The sequence below is a fragment of the Nicotiana sylvestris genome, chromosome 2 (assembly GCF_000393655.2).
Source record: "Nicotiana sylvestris chromosome 2, ASM39365v2, whole genome shotgun sequence".
Classification (NCBI taxonomy): Eukaryota; Viridiplantae; Streptophyta; class Magnoliopsida; order Solanales; family Solanaceae; genus Nicotiana; species Nicotiana sylvestris.
The window spans coordinates 42859995-42880376 of NC_091058.1; the positions used below are offsets into that span (position 1 = coordinate 42859995).

Here is a 20382-nt window from a genome sequence, read left to right on the forward strand (position 1 = left end):
GTATTTCAACACCCCCCCCCCCTTTCAAGCTAGGTGTGATAAAAATGTTTAAAAAGCGTAGCTTGGACATCAAATGATAGTGTTGAGCAGTCCTCAGTCCCTTAGTAAGTAAATCTGCTTCTTGTTCTTCTGTTGGTAGATATGTAGGACATATCAGTCCTTGACCTTTTCCCTTACAAAATGGCAGTCTATTTCTATATGTTTGGTTCTTTCATGAAAAATTGGGTTATTGGCTATCTGCATGCATAGTTGCTTTGCTATCCGTATGGAGCTGAATTGGAGTTGAAATCTCTATTCCCAGCTCTCTGGACATTCCTACTAGCCAAATTAGCTCAGAAACAGTCAAAGCCATGCTTCTATACTCAGATTCTGCTGAACTTCTTGCCATTGTGGTTTGCTTCTTAGATTTCAAAGAAATCAATGATCCACCAAACTTCACAAGATATCTGGTGACCGACTTTCTTGAGTTAGGACAGCTTGCCCTGTCTGCATCACAATACGCATTATGAGTCATGTTCCCAACTGCATTCATAAGAATCTCAAGCCCAAGCTCAGTCTTCACATATTTCACTACTCTGTATGCTGCTTCCAAGTGAGATTGCTTGGGATCTTGCATGAATTGACTCAGAGTTTGCACACTATAGGCAATGTCAAGGTCTTGTTAAAGTCAAGTATAAAAGCTTTCCAATCAATCTCTGATAGCCCCTCACATCTGTCAGTGTTGGATCATCATCCAAATGGCAATGTTCATCATACTCAACAGTTGTTAGCCTTTTATTCTGCTCCATTAGTGTAATGGAAGGTTTAGCACCAGATAATCCCAGTTCTGCTATAAGTTCTAGAACATATTTTCTCTGACATAAGAGAATTCCCTTTTCAGACCTGCATACCTCAATGCCTAGAAAATATTTCAAATTTCCCATGTTCTTGATCTTGAAAGCCTTGTGCAGTTTATGTTTTGCCTCTTGAATCATTGTGATGTCACTCTAAGGTCAACAACATATACTAGTATGATGACCTTCTTTCCATTTTTTTCTTTGATGAACAACGAATGATCATGTTTGCTCTGAGTGAAACCTGTTTGCAAGAGAGACACTGTGAGCTTCAAGTTTCATTGTCTTGATTCTTGCTAAGGCCATAGAGTGATTTAAGCAATCTACAACCCTTAGTATTCCCCCATTGGCTGCTAAAACCAGGTGGTAACTACATGTAAACCTCTTCTTCAAGGTCACCTTGAAGAAAGGCATTGTAGACATTCATTTGAAAGAGTGGCCATTGATGTATAGCAACCAGTGCAATAACAACTCTCACTGTGACCATTTTAACTACTGGAGAACAGGTCTCCTAATAGTCTATACCTTCTTGTTGGCCGTACCCCTTGGCAACAAGCCTTGCTTTGAATCTCTCAACTTCTCCATTGGATCTGTTTTTGATCTTGTATATATACCCATCTGCATCCAATAGGTATTTTACCTTTAGGAATGTCCACTATCCTCCAAGTATTGTTTATAACCAAAGCATCCACTTCTGCCTTCATTGCTTCAACCAACCTTGGGTTCTTTATGGCTTCTGTGTACGATGCAGGTTATGTTTCCTCTGAGGTGGCTGTCAGATAAGATTGGTAAGTAGTTGTAATGACCCGACCTGTCGTTTTGAATATTACAGTCCATTTTCCCCCCATTACTGCTAAATTCATGCTTTACAGTTGTTATATGACTCACTGGGGCAGTTGGTTTGGGTCCGGTGAGGTTTTAAAATGAATTGAGACACTTAGTCTTCAAGAAGAAAGCTTAAGTTGAATAAATCGACCGGAAGGTGAAATATGTGTAAATGACCCTAGAATGGATTTTTGATGATTCCAATAGCTCCGTATGGTAATTTCAGGCTTAGGAGTGTGTCCGGATATTTATTTCGAGGTCCGTAACTAAAATAGGCTTGAAATGGCGAAAATAAGAAATTTAAGTTTGGAAGTTTGACCGGGGGGTTGACTTTTTGATATCGGGGTCGGAATCAAGTTTTGAAAGTTTGCATAGCTTCGTTATGTCATTTATTACTTATGTACAAAATTTGAAGTCAATCGGACTTAATTAGATAGGTTTTTGCATCGAATATAGAAGTTGGACGTTCTTAGTTTCATTACGCTTGAATTGGGGTGTGATTCACAATTTTAGCATTATTTGATACGATTTGAGGTTTCGACTAAGTACGTATTATGTTTTAGGACTGGTTGATGTATTTTGTTGAGGTCTCGAGGGCCACGGGTGGATTTCGGAAGGTTAATGGATTGATTTAGACTGAAGAAAAGTTGTTGAAATTGTTTTGGACAACTGCTGGATTTTTTTATAGCAGCTTGAATAGTATGAGTGAAATTCTAGGAAGTTAAAGGGCGAGCAGTCCATTTTTTTCTCATTTTTTTGAGTTTCAAACTCGGATTTTGGGCAATTTTGAGCGAGAAATCACGGGAATTCTTGAGGTAAGTCCCGTGTGATCATTTTTAGTCAATATTATTGAATTATCATTGAATATCCCGGCTAGATTACATGTTTTTGAGGTGTAATCGGGAATTTGGGCATAGGGATTTGTAAATAAGATTTGATGATTTGGAGGCCGAATTGTTGTCGAATTTTAGTAAAATTTGTATGGTTAGACTCGTGGTGGGATGGGAGTTCATATTTCGTGATTTTTGTCGGTTTCCGAGATGTGGGGCCCATGAACGAATGTTTAGTGCAATTTTGAATTTTTAGTGGAAAATGTAGAATTTCATATGGAATTAATTCCTATAATTTTTATTGATTAAATCGAATTATTGTGGCTAGATTCGAGGCATTCATAGGTCGATTTTGAGAGGAAAAGGCATTACAGAGTAGGAGTTGCTCAAATTGAGGTATGTAATGGTTATAAATCTGGTCCTGAGGGTATGAAACCTCGGACATTGTGTCGTATGACTATTTTGGAGGTGACGCACATGCTAGGTGATAGGCGTGTGGGCGTGCACCGTAGGAATTGTGACTTGGTTTATTCCGTGAGTCTGTGGAATCAATTGGCCTACTGTTTAATATATGTTTCCTCTCTTTTTCATGGAAATTGATTGTATTTCATGTTAGAAATCATGTTTTGGCCTTATGTAATCGTTGTTGAGACTTGCGAGGTCGTGTACTTGCTGAATTAGCTGCTAAATTGTTGATTTGTACTCAGTCATAGTTTTTCTTGCTTATTATGCCTTCGTCTCTTACTGTTCATTGTTAATATATGATATTACTTCTGTTTGGACTGTTTATATGATTTCTAAGAGCTCGAGAGACTGGAGAGATTGATGACTGAGTGAGGCCAAGGGCCTAAGTGTGAGGTTATTGATACTATAGCACGTGAGTTGTCCGTGCGGATCCAAATATTATATTATAGCACGTGAGTTGTCCGTGTGGATTCAGATATTATTACTGGACGTGAGTTGTTCGTGCAACACGTGAGTTGTCCGTGCAGTTTATAGCGTTCGGGCACACCCCCAGTGAGCACAGGTACCTATTGAGTATGATTATTGAGGGCTGAGAGCCGAGTGATTGAGCTGTTGAGATGAGCTGAGTGACTATTGCCTTGAGAGGCTGTATTTGTTTTCAGTTAATTGCTAAACTTAGTTGCTATTTGTCCTTGTCGTACATATTTCTGGAATATTTGATATATGGTTTACTTGAGTACGCACTGATGAGACTTAAACTGTTAAATTGAAAGTTATTGAGATAAATGTATTTGCATAGCTCGTCACTACTTCTCAGTTCCTTATTTATTTCTGTTACTTACTGAGTTGGTGTACTCATGTTACCCCTGTACCTCGTGTACAGATCCAGGCACTTCTGGTCACGGTGGTTGTTGATTGAGGAGTCAGACTCCGGAGACTATTGAGGTAGCTGCATGGCGTTCGCTGACCTTGACTCTCCTTTCCTTTCATATTGTACTGTTCTATATTTCAGACAATATTTTATCGGTCGGATGTTGTTATCATTTAGATGCTCATGCACTCAGTGATACCGGATTTTAGAGATGGATTGTTTAGTACTTTTGGAGTTATATTTTGTTCTAAAAGATTTTATTTAATATTAATTGCTTCCACCTTAAGTTAAAAGTTTTTCTCTGTTGAAATGTTGAGTTGAGGCTTGCCTAGTACCACGATAGGCGCCATCACGACAGGTGAGATTTTGGGTTGTGACAAGTTGGTATCAGAGCCTAGGTTACATAGGTCTCACGAGTCATGAGCAGGTTTAGTAGAGTCTTGCAGATCGGTACGGAGACATCTGTACTTATCTTCGAGAGGCTGCAGAACCCTTAGGAACATTTTACTTTCTTGTATTCTGTCGTGCGAACTTGTTAATTTCGGAAACTAAAATTTTTGTTATTTCATTCTCTCACAGATGGTGAGGACACGTACTTCCGGATCAGATGGCCAGCCATTAGTACCACCAGTCAGGGTCGCGATGGGCCGGGGTCGTGGTAGAGGATAGGGTAGTGGTAGAGGTCGAGGTGTGGTTCGTTCAACAATTGGGGCAACACCTATAGCACCACCACTTGCTCCAGCTCAGGAGCAGATTCTGGATATCGCTGAGCTGATAAGGCCAGCTCAGGCACCAGCTGAGCCTATTGTAATTCCAGGCCTTCAAGAGACTTTGGCCCAAATACTGAATGTTTGCACTCGTCTTGCCCAGGTGGTTTCGGCTCAGACCGGGGGAGGTACTTATCCCCCTGTTGCCCGTTCTCCAGATCAGGTGGTGCAGGGACTTCAGACACCGGGGGTACCACCAGCCCAGCCAGTTCCAGTTGTTCAGGACTATGTGGTTCCTACCATGCCTGATGATGAACAGCGTAGATTGGAAAGGTTTTGTAGACTTCAACCTTCGACTTTCAGTGGTGCAGAGGGCGAGGATGCCCAGGGTTTCTTGGATAAGTGTCAGAGGATTCTTCGTACAACAAGTATTTTGGAGACTAGTGGGGTCTCGTTCATTACTTTCCAGTTCTCTGGAGCTGCCTTCACTTGGTGGGAGGCATATGAGAGGCGTAGGCCAGTTGGTTCAGCTCCCCTTACGTGGCAACAGTTCTCCGTTATCTTCCTGGAGAAGTATGTACCGCAGTCCCGCAGAGAGGAGTTGCGAAGACAGTTCGAGCAGTTGCGTCAAGATGATATGACTGTGACGCAGTATGAGATGAGATTTTATAAGTTAGCCCGCCATGTTGTTTGGCTGGTTCCCACAGATAGAGAGAGGATCAAGAGGTTCATTGATGGCCTTGCATATCATATGCAGATTCTTATGACTAGAGAGAGGGTAACGGGTGCTTCTTTTGAGGAGGTTGTCGACATTGCTCGGGACATAGAGATGGTTCGCCGTTAGGAGCGGGTAGAGAGGGAGGCCAAGAGGCCTTGTGGTTATGGTAGTTTGGGTAGCGTCCATTTTGGAGGTCAGTCTCACCACGACAGGGGTCGTCATTTCAAACATGCTCAGACGACTCGGCCAGCTCATCGTAGGGCATCAATCAGCCACGGTTCTCACATTGCTCGTTCAGGCCAGTCTTCATTCAGCGCACTACCAGCACAGAGTTCTCATCATGTTTCATCTGCTCAAGTTTCGACGGGTAGCTCTGCGGGGTATCAGGAGCAGCAGTTGGATGGTAAGAAAAATATATAAACCCCTATACACATATATATAGGCTTCTATATCTACAACTAACTTCTAACACTTCTAACAAACTAATACAGTTGTACAAATCTATTAATCACGTGTGTATTTCAACAGTCAAAGCTAAATACCTTAACATACTGGTAATTATGAATATATATATATATATATATATATATATATATATATATATATATATATAAACCCATATTTCTGAATCATTTCAAATCATGCATGCGGTCCCCTTTTTTTGAAAAATAAATCTCAGTATAAGAAAATAAATTTTTATGATTACAGTAGGTTGATTTTGTATAAGTGTGTCATAAGTATTAAAGTATAGCTAGGATGAAGTTCCAACCAACGAGGACGAAAGGAAGTTATAAATTGGCTAATGATTATATGATGAAGTCCCAATTAAAAGTTATAGATGAGGACGAAAGGAAGTTGGCTACCATACCCAGCTAACTAATGAGGATTAAGGAAAGGAAAAAGAAACAAATTTGGAAGTTTATCTTCTGCTGCATGTCGACAAACAAAAAGCCCGAAGGTATCCACGTATAGAATCCCACATTGTTTTTGTCCTTTTTCATGTAATTCAGGCTATTTAGCTTCCTATATATATTTCTCCATGCATAAATATTAATACTACTACAAAAAATCCTAGGACGAAATACCTGCTCTCTTCTCGGAAACAGAAAATGGCCAGTACTTCAAGCAGTACTAGGACTAATAGAAAGGAGGAAGAATCTCTATACGAGACATGGATGAATCTTCAACGTGAAGAACTGACAGAGCTCGAACAAGCTGCAACTCAGGCCAGAAACGGCCATATAAATGACCAGGAACTGACAAAACTCATACAAAAGATTACAAATAACTTCCAAGAATACTCAAACAACCGTAAACGCCTAGCCCAAATCGACGCACCTACATTCTTCGCACCCATTTCATGCACCCCATTGGAGAACTCAGTCCTATGGATCGGTGGCTGCAGACCGTCTTCTTTCATACGTTTCATCTACTCGCTCTGCGGCATCGAAATTGAGTCTCATCTCACTGAGTTCTTTCAAGGGACGAAAATAGGCGAACTGTCCGACCTAACAGCAAAACAAATAACCATGGTCGACGAGTTGCAAGGCAAGACGATTACAGAAGAGAGGGAACTTTGTTCAAGATTGTCTAGCTTGCAAGCAAACATAGTTGACCAGCCTCTCCCTAGCAAGTTGAAGAAAGATAATGGGGATGATCAGGGAGATCAGTACAGCGAGAATGCATATGAACGTTTAGATGAACAAATCCATGAAATGGCAACTGTTGTTGAAGAAGCTGATGAGTTGAGGATGAAGACATTACAGGAGATTACAAGCTTACTTACACCAGCTCAGGCAGTGGAATACTTAGCAGCAGCCAAGAGGTTGAGGCTTTGTTTTCAACAGTGGGGCAAGAAAAGGGATCATGAGCATACCAACAAATTAAATTCTGTCGATTAGGAGTAGTTTAATCTCTTGTATGTATAAAAGGTTGGATAGTTCTATTTTGATTGATACATTTGTTTTGCATATATATATATATATATATATATATATATATATATATTGCTTTATTATACTCCCTTACTGGCCAAATATTATATATTGCTAAAAGATTGAAATGATAAAGGTGAAGTATGACATAATCTAATTTTCTCGCTGAATCTAACGTAGAAGAACAAACATTGATCGCCTTTTATAAATGTACGTATGATCACAAATGAAATCCATAATTTAGGCCGTAGCGTGAGTTTATATAACATACTCATTTTTTGGCGATACCAAGTGAAATAAATTAATGAAAGAAGATGAGAATCATTACATATGAAATAAAACATACACAAAATTCTTCTTAATTTATTCCTAAGTCGAGTAGTAAGGACAACTAAAACATCCAAGACAACGCAAATGAAGCAAGTGACGACTAATCTCCTCAACCTGTTGTTGGACAATTGAATGGGAAAAATCACTTTCAAAGCCATCTATATGCTGTCGAATATTATACCAAAGTATTCTTTCCAAAATGTTTTCCTTACTCTTGACACTAGTTAGTTTTAGAGCTGAAATCCAAAGATACTCCTAGTATGGTGTGATCATATAATCCACTTTTGGCCAAGTCTGTATGGTTTTTCCCAAATGGTATCACACTATTAAGAGGGTGTTTGGCTAAGCTTATAAGCTGGTCAAATTGGGTTATAAGCACTTTTTGGCTTATCTACGTGTTTGGTAAAATTAAAAGTGCTTATAAATTAAGTGCTTATAAGCCAAAAATAAGCAAAAAGTCATAAGTTGGTCTCTCCCAACTTATCAAATTTCAGCTTATAAGCACTTTAGGTTTGACCAAAATATTTACTATTCTATCCCTAAAATAATTCTTTTTAAACAAAACTCTTCGTATACCCAGTTCTTCAGCTGCTTATTATTAATTTCAGCACTTTTATCCAAACATGTAACTGTTTATTTTTTAAATCAGTTTCAGCACTTAAAAGTGCTTTCAGCAGCTAATGATTATCAGCTACTCTAAATCAGCTAAGCCAAACGGGCTCTAAGAGTATTTAACTCCTTATAAGTAGCTTATTTTTCTTTTCTACTTTTCATGTGGGACTTTATTCACACACTCCTAACAATCTCCCCTTGAACTAAGTTCCACATAATTCACCACTGTTTGTAGTCTAATTTAATTTGGAGATTAACTGTGTGTCACTCGCATGCTTGCCCCCTCTCTCAGACCCTCAAAGGATCCAATTCTGGGCGATCTTCACTTTTTTGATGCCAAAATCTCAGCTTTCCCTTTCATTATTTGTCATCAGATTAACCATCCTGGAGCAAAGGCCCCATCTCGATTAATTCTGACTTGGGTGCGATCGATTCTTAGTCTCCGAGGAGATCTTGGATGTGACTGCTGAGGGCTTCGCCTCTTTCAAATTTTCAATCCTCTAGGTTCTTGGCTTTATTTTTTTATTTTTTTTTGAAATTCTTGAAAATCTTGTCTTTGATGCCATTTTGATGGCGAAGCAACCTGAATCCTCAGTTGGATACTCTGTCACCATTCCACCCTCTCAGCAAGGGACTCAGTCACCTCGCCCAGACACAGTATTTAGTCATCAACAGGTCCTATATTTCCTCCACCAATTGTACAACCGAACTAGATTCCTTCTCCGTCCATCAAGACCCCCAATTTACCATCACCGGCTAATGGAGTTAGAACTGGAAGCCCTGTACCTCATCTCAGCACTCCACCTGGGCCTCCTGTATTTTCGTTGCTGCTCCAACCTGCTGTCGTTCCATTCAGAACTTCTCCAGCCACCCCTCAGCCTGTTGCCTATTCGTCGGCCTCATCTCTACCCACATCATCACCTCCCCATTTTTCAAATGGGTCTGTCGAGCTGCATCACCAAGATTTTGCTTCCACCAGAGTTGACCATTTGCCTAAAGTATCCTCTGATCACTCTCCTCTAGTAATCTTCTTAGAAGATTATAATACTCACAGGCCTGGGGTCTTTCGTTTCCAAAGAATATGGATTTAGCATTATGATTTTCACATTGATCTCAACCATGCTCGGAAAATACTTTTCAAGTCTTCTCCAGGAAGATTGACTCGACAAATAAAGCACTGAATTGACGAACTATTTCAGAATATAGAAATGCCGATAACGAAGAAGGTCAATTTGCTCTTGAACAGAGTAGGTCTACCGATAAGAAAATTCCGTTAGATTTGGCCAAGCTGGCAGAAGCACTACAGACTGAGAATGGAATAATGTTTCATTGAGATGCTGACTCTTGACCAGATGGAGTAGTTAAATAGAAATATATTCCTCGCCCTAGAAATAGCCCGCTCTAAAAAGTAGTTCGTTGCCCAGGGAGGGGTTCATTTGGTAGATTAGTCTTATAGATGGGTCACCATGTGGTCTCCTTTTGGGATTGCTCGGTTATCAGTCGAGGAGACCGTCCCTTTCTTAAGTGATTTATGCGCTTTTCGGTTTACATAAGTAATTACTTTCGGGAGAAGTTGGGGGGAAGAGTGCATTTCCGTCTCGAAAGATTCAATCCAGCCACAGGTTCCCCTACGGGTACCTTGTTACGACTTCACCCCAGTCGAAGACCCCTTCCTTCGTAGATCTCCGGATTTCACCCTGACCCAAGAATTTTTTGAATATAGGAAGACTCGCTCCCGCAGCATGCCCATCCCATTAGATATCATTTGAGCTTCCTCTTTCCTAAGATCCTGGACGTGATACTGACGCATGAACTTGGTTACTGGTTTGACCACTTTGTTGGCAAGTCAAGTAAGGAAAGGTCTATTCATTTGTCTAGAACTATGTTTTCGGCCTATCTATCGATTGAACCACTCACCGGAGAAAGCTACGGTTCCCTGCGGTCCAATCCCGGTGCCACTTTAGGTTAGGGAGATGGACGATAATAGCTCCTCCGCATCCAAAAGTGCGCTGCCCTCCTAGACGCGCACCACTAAGTAATCCAAGCCAACCCACATTACTGACTAACGACTCAATGGACTCCTGACGTATACAAAGGAGTGCAGTTCGTTCAAGAAATTCCTATCTATCTCTGAGATGTTTGGATTTTTCAAAACTCCATAGACATGCAAAAGAGAAATGTTATCTCCACTCGGACCAAAACATAACTTTTACTTGTTTAAATAATAATTAAGGTGAAGCAGGGTCAGGAACGACGAATCCGTACTTAATAATAGAAGGATTTGGCAGAAATATGTAAAATTGTCCCTCCTAAAAAGCTTATTCCAGAATAAATCCGAGTATTTAGGGTTACTAAAGCCTAAGGAGAGTCTATTTATGCGTCTTTGAAGCTATGGGCAAAAGTGAACCGGCCATAGACGGGCAAAGACATTAAGTCGGGCCCTACGCCATCACTTTATCATCTCCATACTCGTCTTGCCAAGCCATTGGCTCTGATGCCAGTTCCGCACGATTTTTCGTAAAAGGTCTCACACCATTAAGAGTATCTAACTCCTTATAAGTAGTTTATTTTTCTTTTATACTTTTCATGTGGGACTTTGTTCATACACTCCCAATACAACTAATTCCTTTTACATCACTGCAAGAAAATAAATATTTTGTGATCTTTTCTTTCATCGATTCTATATATACATAGGGGTGTACAAACTGAACCGAAAAATCGCATCAAACCGAAAAATCAAACCAAACCGATTAAAAAATCCGATTAGGTTTGGTATTTAGTAAAAAAATCGAACCAAACCGACATATAAATATATAATTTTTATATATTTATTGAGACTTAATTTATATTGAATTTTCTTTAAAAATATTTAGAAATATTTGGGATCTTCTCATGGAATATAATATGTAATAGAACTATGAAGTGCATCTGTTTTTATTTATTTTAAATAATGTATCACTTTCTTATAAAGTGTTATTGAAATGCGTCAATCTCTTTGTTCTTTCATATTCATATGTCAAGGTCTGTCAAATTCTTATATCTTTTTCGAATTTGAAATGGTATTTAAAATTAAATAGAACATATCATTATTTGGTTTTCATAATGACTTTTATATTAAATTATTATTCGATTAACCTTGAATGCATACATCAACGAGAAATTATTATTAGACGGCTAAAAAAATAACTATCATGTGTTACTAAAGAATTCTCCCATAAGAATATTCTAATAGATCATATATTTATCAGTTTTTTTAATTTTTACTAAACATATGTTGACTTATCAAAACTTTATCTATAATTTTAACAAGGTAAGATTGAAATAATATTCATGTAACAAAAAAAAACTGAAAAAATCGAATTAATCCAAACCGATATAGTTGGTTTGATTTGGTTTGATTTTGATAAAAATCGAACCAATTGGGCCATATATATATAATAGTTCCTACGTACGTGCGTTGCATGCAAATCTTAATTCAATTATACTATATGGAAAAAAAATTGGAACGCAATTGACTTTGTACAAAACCTCATTGAATTGGAATTCTTGTGTTATATATATATATATATTCGTAGAAAAATAATATCATTCTTTCTTTGAATGAGAGCAATAACCTCATTGAACAATATTTTTTGCCAGATCCCCGTAGTTCATAAGCTTATTTCTCGCGTGTCCAAATATGAAGGTGAAATTCTAATTTATTTATTTTTGAATGTGGACCAAATTTAAAGAATCCTTTCTTTTTCCTCGTTATATTAGAAGCAAGTCATTTAATATTATTTAACAACATCTTCTTATGATATAGAGATAAAATATATAATTGGAGAATGACATATTTTTTGTTATGCTTTCTTTTCTCTTTCTTTTTCTTTTTCTTTTTCGTTTTCACTATCAATATCTATATTTATTTCTATATTATATTAAAAACAGGAAGGCCATTAATAAAATATAATATCGTTTAACATTTTTACCTTTTAAAAATTTCTCATTGGATAAAATAATCATTTGAATTATTTTTTTAATATTTAGAATTTTATAATCAACTAAATTTTGATTACTAATCTTTTCTTATTGAATTAGGTAGGAAGTTTATAATATAAATATATATTAATTTGAGATTCCTCATGGAAAATAAAGATACCATATGTAGAAAACAGAATTCAATTCTCTTAAAAAATCAATTAAAATTTTGCATATAATAGAACTTTCAAATCCACCAAATTTTGCATATAATAGAACTTTCAAATCCACCAAATTTTGTAATAAATCATCGCCGCTAAGAGAGACCCTAATTTGCAAATGATTCTAATACAAAAACTCATCCTAGTGCATAGTATTTATAGTTTTGTCCTTTCATATGATTTTTTGTAAATATTAATGTGAATAATTAAAGGCATAAAAGTCGATCAATATTTAAGGATATTTTTGTCGTTCGATATTTAGTATAGAACATTCGTGCTTTTTGTAACGACTCGACCGGTCATTTTGAGCTCCAGTGCGTCGTTCAGCTGTTTGAGGCCCTGAGTAGCTTCATTTGAGGTATTACAACTTGCATGCATGGTCGGAATTGAATTTCGAAAAGTGAGAAGTTGATTTGGAAAGAAAATTCTCATTTCGGAAGCTTTTTAAGTTGGAAGAATTGACTAAAGTGTGATTTTTGAGCAAACGACCTCGGAATCGGGATTTGAAGGTTCCAACAGGTTCGTATGATGATTTTGAACTTGAGCATATGTTCGGATCAAGTTTTGGATGACCTAGGAGTGTTTCGACCCCTATTGTGGAAGTTGGCATTTTGGAAAATTTTCATAAGTTTGGGTTGAGGTGTATTTCAATGTTGTCGATGTTCATTTAGGATTCTGAGTCTGGGAATAGCTCCGTATGCAGATGTCACGATCCTAAAACCGACCCGATCGTGATGGCGCATATCGTGAAACTAGACCAGCCGACACAATTCCCAAATCAACCATTATTCAATGAAAGTCATTTTATGCCATTAATTAATCAATAATCTCATAATGTAAGTCTAAATGAATAGTGCGGAATAAATACACAAGCCCGACATCGGGGTGTCACAAGTCACGAGCATCTACTAAGGTCTGAATACAACGAAGAGTCTGAAAACATACTAAAAACAGTCTAAGGAAGACAAGAGGGAGAAGAGCAGGGCTGCGAACGTCGGGCAGCTACCTTGCTAACTCTGATGACTCTGCCACTGAGCAATCAACACCCGCTACCGGGTTCAAAAATACCTGAATCTGCACACAAGGTGCAGGGTGTAATGTGAGTACACCAACTCAGTAAGTAATAAAAGTAAATGAAAGGTGAGCAGTAAGAAAATACATAATTCCACGTCATAACACTACAACAATTACAGTACATTTCTCAAAACAGTACATAAACCATTTTTCTCATAAAACAACTCAGTTTCAGTAAAATGTTTTATTTTAAAACAACTTTCAATAGTTTCAAACGAGTGATGAAAACAGTGAGAAAAAAAGGATAGAAACGTAAACTGTCCCTCGAGCAAAACATGTAGTATAAACCGCCTCTCTGGCATAAGATCAATAGAACCAGCCTATCGGGATGCCTCACAATCACTTGTAATCAGCCCCTCGAGCTACCTCACAATCACTCGTAATCATCCCCTCGAGCATAACATGAATCAAGAACCGCCCCTCAGGCATAATATAGATCAAGAACAACCCCTCCGGCAACAACATGAATCAACAACAGCTCCTCGGCTTCATCACATTACTCATACTGGGTACTCGTGCTCACTGGAGGTGTTCAGATTCCGGAGGGGCTCCTACATCCCAAACGCTATAACAAACCATCTCGTGGCATAAGGGCCTCATAAAAACAAGCCACCTCGTGGCATAAATCAATCAGGCCCTCGGCCTTACAATATCATGAATCAGTACAACCTGTTGCGGCGTGCAGCCTGATCCTATAATATCCTCACAACACAGACCCTCGACCTCACTCAGTCAAAAATCTCTCAAGCCACTCGGGCAACAGTAAAATAGGAAAATCAGCCCAAAATATCATTTAAAGCATCAAAATGGAGTAAATATGGCCGAGTTATAAAATCAGTAAAATACAACATGGGAGATTTATTAAAAGATTCAGAGTCGCCACTTGGGAGATTTATGGTGTCCCAAGTCACCAGTTTAAATCCCGAATCGAGGAAAAGGTTGACTCTGTATTACAGTCCGCGAATCAGAAATCCGGGTAAGGAATTCTGTTAACCTGGGAGAAGGTGTTAGGCATTCCCGAGTTCCGTGGTTCTAGCACTGTCGCTCAACTGTTATATTTAGCCTATTTGTCTGATTTTAAACACTTTAAACCTATGTGCATTTTTAACTTAAATCGCTTTTATTCATTTTTTATAGAAAATTGCAACATTATTAAAACAGGTCTCGAACCACATCACATAAATGCACCCGTGATTTTGACATATTTTAACATCGTTGAAATTTGGATTTGGGTCACATAAATGCGCACCCGAATTTAGGAATGTAATATTATTAAACTAACGCGCCTAAGCAATTACGAATTTGCAACTTTGCGAGGGCCATGGAAATTTGCTAAATGACACGCCTCGAATTCTAGGGATCAAAACGAGGGCCATGCAATTGTAATTTGTTCGCACACCTCGACTTCCAATTTTAAAAGGGAATTTCAGCTATACTTAGAGGGCCATAAACTATTTGGTTTTGAATGGCACGCTTCCGCTAATTAAACTAACGAAATAAGATTTAAGGGAATTATAGCTACTTTTTAAAACACAGCTGAATTTAAATTGTGAATATGAAAGGGCTAAGACAAAGTGAAAATTACTTTATTTTGTTTCAGAACATGGGCTTGGCCTAACGTGAGGCCCAGTGACCTAGTGAGCCCAACAAGAAGCTCCCTTTGAAGCACGAGTAAAGCTAGACGCCATGAGGGTCCGCGCATCGAACCCGCGCAATTGCAGAAAAGCATTCAGATTTTGTTCATCCACTCGTTAAGAAAAGAAAACGCCACAGGGATTTACATATTAACAGATCTGAAAATGTGACAATAAGGAACCACAAACTAACTAACGATTATTAGACATTAGAGCCTTGAGTGGAATTAATTGACAATTGTTCCAAACCATCCTTTCCAAATTCAAACACATTCTTATGTGATCAACGAGACATTGTAAGCTTGCAACTACCGAAACCCATGAGAATAAACAATCACTTGTTCTTCAGCGTTCACATTTAAGCCAATCTGAATAAGCATTACAACTTCTGCACCATTTCTAAACTAAAATCACTCACATACCTTTTGACAATACATTAAGCAATATTATGATTACCCTTAGTAGCTCTAATCCCAGTTCAAACATGAAACTAACATCCCCAAAGCAACGATTATTCACTTTGACCAAGACTGAAGTCACCTTACTGCATTCGTAACTTACTTAAAGCCCTTAATGCAAGGTTCCAACAGTCCATAATTGAAATACAACATGAAAACTCATATAATAAAACAAAACCTGCTAGACTACAATACGAGGAAAAACCATTAACACTCTTGATAGGCAATTTCGAAATCTGCTAAATAAACACAAATGTCTAACAATCACTCAAACAGGATAGGATATAGAATTAAGATCTTATTCGAACTTCATACTAAACATAACCAAACATGCTTGATTTTAATACAAGCTTCATTCTAAGTGGTTAAAAGTATAAACATCATTGAAAGAAGTAGAGTTGTGGCATAAGTAAATCTATTGTCAAATTTTCAACACTGCCTTTATTCCCATCTTCGATTTGAAGTTTACATCATGAAGGATTTAGAATTTGTACCTGAATATGAAATGAAAGAAAGCAAGGGAGGGTCAGTGGCTAAGCAGCAAAGCAACAAAACTCAGCAATCAGGAATAACCCATGAAACCAAAATCAGACCCAAGAATGAAGTTAAGCAGCCTAGAAAACAGTTTTGAATGAGTAGTCACTCAGCAGACCTTCAACCAATGATAAAAAAAGGATTAAAATTCAATCCATCTCAACACTAAAATGAACCAGAACTTGTTTCAGTAGAAGAAAAACTTCAAAATCACAGAAAATTTTAATAGAACAGTAAACTTTTCAGCTGTTTTGCCTTTCTAGATTTTTCTCCCTGAAAAATTCTCCCTTGAGTGTCAAGTTAGGATGCCTTTATAGGCAAGCTATTAGGGTAGCTTAAAGAAAATCAGATTTTTGTTTTGACCCCTTTCATATTTTCGTTTTTGCTAAAAAATCCTTAGTTTAATTTTAGTTTTGCAAAACAGTCCCCTCCCCAGCTTCCTGGAAGCTTCCAAATGCAGTTACAAAGAGATTCCCAAGCCTAGACTACCCAAATTAATCCTTAATGACCCTGTTATTACCCGAAGGAACCGGACAGAGCATGGGTCGATTCGACCCAAATGAATTTATTCAGATTTGGCCCAAACCAGTAAATCAAAGATCAGAGGCATAAACCCAAACCCAACCCAAGTCGAATTGATTGAAACAAATGCTCATAACAGAGACGAGTCTGAACAACAGAAATCAAGTACTGGACTAAAATTAAAGAGATTACCAGATAAAACTAACCTAATTAATCAAGCTAAGTGACCTAACATTTTTAAAATAACATGCATAATAAACAACCCATAAACGAACACAAAAGACCTAACGGGACAACGAATAATAGAAGAAATGAAGAAGTAGAGAAGGAAAAGAATTGAGGAGAAGAAAAGAGACATACCCAAGAGGACCCGGACAAAAGGGCCTAAGGGACAGCCTTCAACTCATCGATTCCGGCCTAATCCAAAGTTAATCGTATAATCTTAATATCAAGAACACATGAGTAACATCGATTTAGGCCTAAAATCTTCTAACCATCGCCGATTCTGACCTTTGGACTTCTAGGGTTGTCCATTCAAATCCATATTCGAGGAGCTTCACTAATATTCAAGGGAAACAGAATGGATTTCTGGAATGAGGGTGAGACGAGGGTTTAAGGGTGTTATTTTGGGGACGATTGGGTGAGTTGGAGTTTTGGTATTTTTCTTCGATCCAAGATTCAACGAGTTCCAGTAGGATTCGAAGGAGAGGGTTTGGGGATTTGGGACGAGGAGAAGGAGGGGGATCTATGGTGTAAAAATGGGGTCGATCGGAGTAACGCCGCCGGCGGAGACGATTTCCGGCAGCGGTCCACGGCGGAGACGGTGAGGGTTCTGTGAGGGAGATGAGACGAGATGGGGTAGGGGGCCGTTTGGATCGAACTGAGTTCTTGGTATCTTAGGATAGGTTTAAGTGGGGTATGTGAAGTAATCTGGGCCATCAGATGAAGTGAGATGAAGGGCCAGGATTTGTCACAGCTATACCGAACTCGAAACGACGTAGTTGCACTCCCGTACTACGTCGTTTCAAAGGCCTGGGTGACTGCAACTTGGACCGGGTAAAATAGCGAGTTTGGGCTTGGGCTGAACGGGTATGGAGGAACAAAATCGTTTGGGCCTACCAAATTAGCCCAAATCACAGCCTCTTTATTTGGCTCTTTCAATTCTTTTAATCACTTTTCTTTTCCCTTTTCAAATTGAATTAAATCCTAAATTACTCTCAAACAAAATATTTTACCAAACTAAGCAAATTACTCAAGATAAAATTTACCACAACTAATTAATTCCCCAATTAAAGGAAGCGAAAAAATTCAAAATTAAAATTAAAAGCGCAAAAATAAACTATTTTTTGTGATTTTTCCATTTTTTATAAAACAACTAATTTGTTAATTAATCTTAAAATGTGAAATTAAATCCTAAATGCAAATGCAATATATTTTTGTATTTTTCATTAATTAAATAAAATAAATGTGCGCAGACAAATGCAAACATAAAATGCCACAAAATCCGCAAAATTGCAAATAACGAAAAGAAATTATTTTGTTTTGAATCTATGAGAGTAATTCATATAGGACAAAAATCACGTTCTCATAGCTGCCCCTCTTTGCCCGGAAACACGAAGAGTTTTCGTGCAAACATAAAGTGAGCGGATACGAGCGATTTTTTCCCGTTTGAATACTCCGTGGGAAGCATTTTTGAAAGATTTGACCGCACTCTGCTTCCGAGGTTGCCTACAAATCCTTGGCTAAAAGGAATCAGGTCAGTGTAGTTCAGGAATGTTTGGTAGCTGGGACTACCATGGAGCTGTAATTTCACTGTTGTTGCTGCTGCTGCTACTGCTTACTGCATCCCCTTATTACACCATGATAAAATAAAAAGAAGCTAGACTATACTATGATCTATGCATTACAAAATCCTATCTATATCTTCAAATTTGCTCTTGTGATTCTTGTTGCCTTGCTGACTTGTATTCTCCCGGTGGAATCCCTTTGTTGCCGCCTTGAATTGTAATCTGAGATGTTTTTTCCTTTTCTCCAGGTGGATGCCTGACTGCTGAACTTGAATGTATCCCCTGCTCTCCAGGCGGGCTTCTGACTTCAACGAAGTAGACAAAAACAAAGAACATTTTTCTGTCCCAGTTTGGGTATCTGGGCACATATGTAAGTGTAAAACGAATCACATTACCTAATATCAATAAGAACTTGAGAGCTAAAACTTGAATTGTACTCCCTTGTTCTCCAGGCGGGCTCCTGATTGCTGACTTGAAATTGTATTTCCCTGCTCTCCAGGCGGGCTCCTGACTGCTGTCTCGAAATGTATTCCCTGCTCTCCAAGCGGGCTCCTAACTGCTAAACTTGAATGTATTCCCTGCTCTTCAGGCGGGCTCCCGACTGCTAAACTTGAATGTATTCCCTGCTCTCCAGGCGGGCTCCTGACTGCTGACTTGAAATGTATTCCCTACTCTCCAGGCGGGCTTCTGAATTGAAATGTATTCCCTGCTCTCCAGGCGGGCTCCTGAATGCTGAACTTAAATTTCTTCTCCCTGTTTTCCAAGTGGGTACCTGATTTCAACAAAATAGACAAACAAAGAAAATTTTCTGCCCCAGTTTGATAGCTGGGCACATATGTGAGTGTTAAACTGAATCATGTTACCAAATATTACCAAGAATTTGAAAGCTAGGTCCCATTTGTGAGCACGTGATTTTTGCCTTACGAAAAACTGCTCCAAAATAAATCAAAATAAATTTCTTTTACTGTGTAATTTCTGAATTTGCGTGGTGTTAAATATTTGTTTATGTTCGTAAAATGTTTGCTTTGTTATAATTAAACAAAATTAAAATAAAAATACATGTTTCGTCTAGGATTTAAGTATGCATTTAATTAAGTTAATTTAAATAAAATTACAAAAATATGCGTTTGTTCTAATTTTAATGTTTCACTATGTGATTAATATTTTTGTCTATGTGTTAAATTGTTAAAGGTTGATTAATATTTTGAAGGAGTAATTTTTTTTAATAATTGAAGAATTAAATTGGAAATTAAAAAGAGTGGAATTAAATGGGCAAAAACGGATCTGGGCCAAATTTTCTAAACAAAATCAGGCCCAATCCAAATGACCATGTCCGGTCCAATTCAAAACAGAATCAAACGACGTCGTTTGGTTACCCCTTATCAAGGGCCGTTGGATTAAATCCAACCAACGGCCAAGATCTCATCACCCTAACCCAAGACCCTTACCCGATCCGATACCCGGTTCAACCCGTCCCCTAACCTAAACCAAACGACACCGTTTGGTTAAGTGAGTAGATCTCAGCCATCCATTCTACTTGATCCAACGGACGATACCAGTCCACCCCACCTCTATATAAATCCCAAGCCTCTACCCAGCCCCTAACTGAACACCCCCCCTCTCCGCTCCTGTTCATCATCGTTCCAAACAGACCCCTAACCCTAGTCGCCCCTATTCCCCTTCGCCTGAAACCCGGCGGCATCAACGCCGCCGCTCTCCAAGCGGGCTCCTGAATGCTAAACTTGAATGTATTCCCTGCTCTTCAGGCAGGCTCTTGACTGCTAAACTTGAATGTATTCCCTGCTCTCCAGGAGGACTCCTGACTACTGACTTGAAATGTATTCCCTACTCTCCAGGCGGGCTTCTAACTGCTGACTTGAAATGTATTCCCTGCTCTCCAGGTGGGCTCCTGATTGCTGAACTTAAATTTCTTCTCCCTGTTTTCCAAGTGGGTACCTGATTTCAACAAAATAGACAAACAAAGAAAATTTTCTGCCCTAGTTTGGTAGCTGGGCACATATGTGAGTGTTAAACTGAATCATGTTACCAAATATTACCAAGAATTTG

At 38.5% G+C, this 20382-nt stretch overlaps 2 protein-coding genes across 2 annotated transcripts; one reads left to right on the forward strand and one right to left on the reverse strand.

The window, feature by feature from the left end:
* Positions 1-226: 226 nt before the first annotated feature.
* Positions 227-616, reverse strand: LOC138884567 (uncharacterized mitochondrial protein AtMg00810-like). Its single transcript, XM_070165628.1, has one exon. It carries the CDS (start codon positions 614-616, stop codon positions 227-229), a length of 390 nt encoding a protein of 129 aa, XP_070021729.1.
* Positions 617-6358: 5742 nt separating this feature from the next.
* On the forward strand, positions 6359-7150 carry LOC104211498 (protein DOG1-like 3). Its single transcript, XM_009760558.1, has one exon. It carries the CDS (start codon positions 6359-6361, stop codon positions 7148-7150), a length of 792 nt encoding a protein of 263 aa, XP_009758860.1.
* The last annotated feature ends 13232 nt before the right edge of the window (positions 7151-20382 follow it).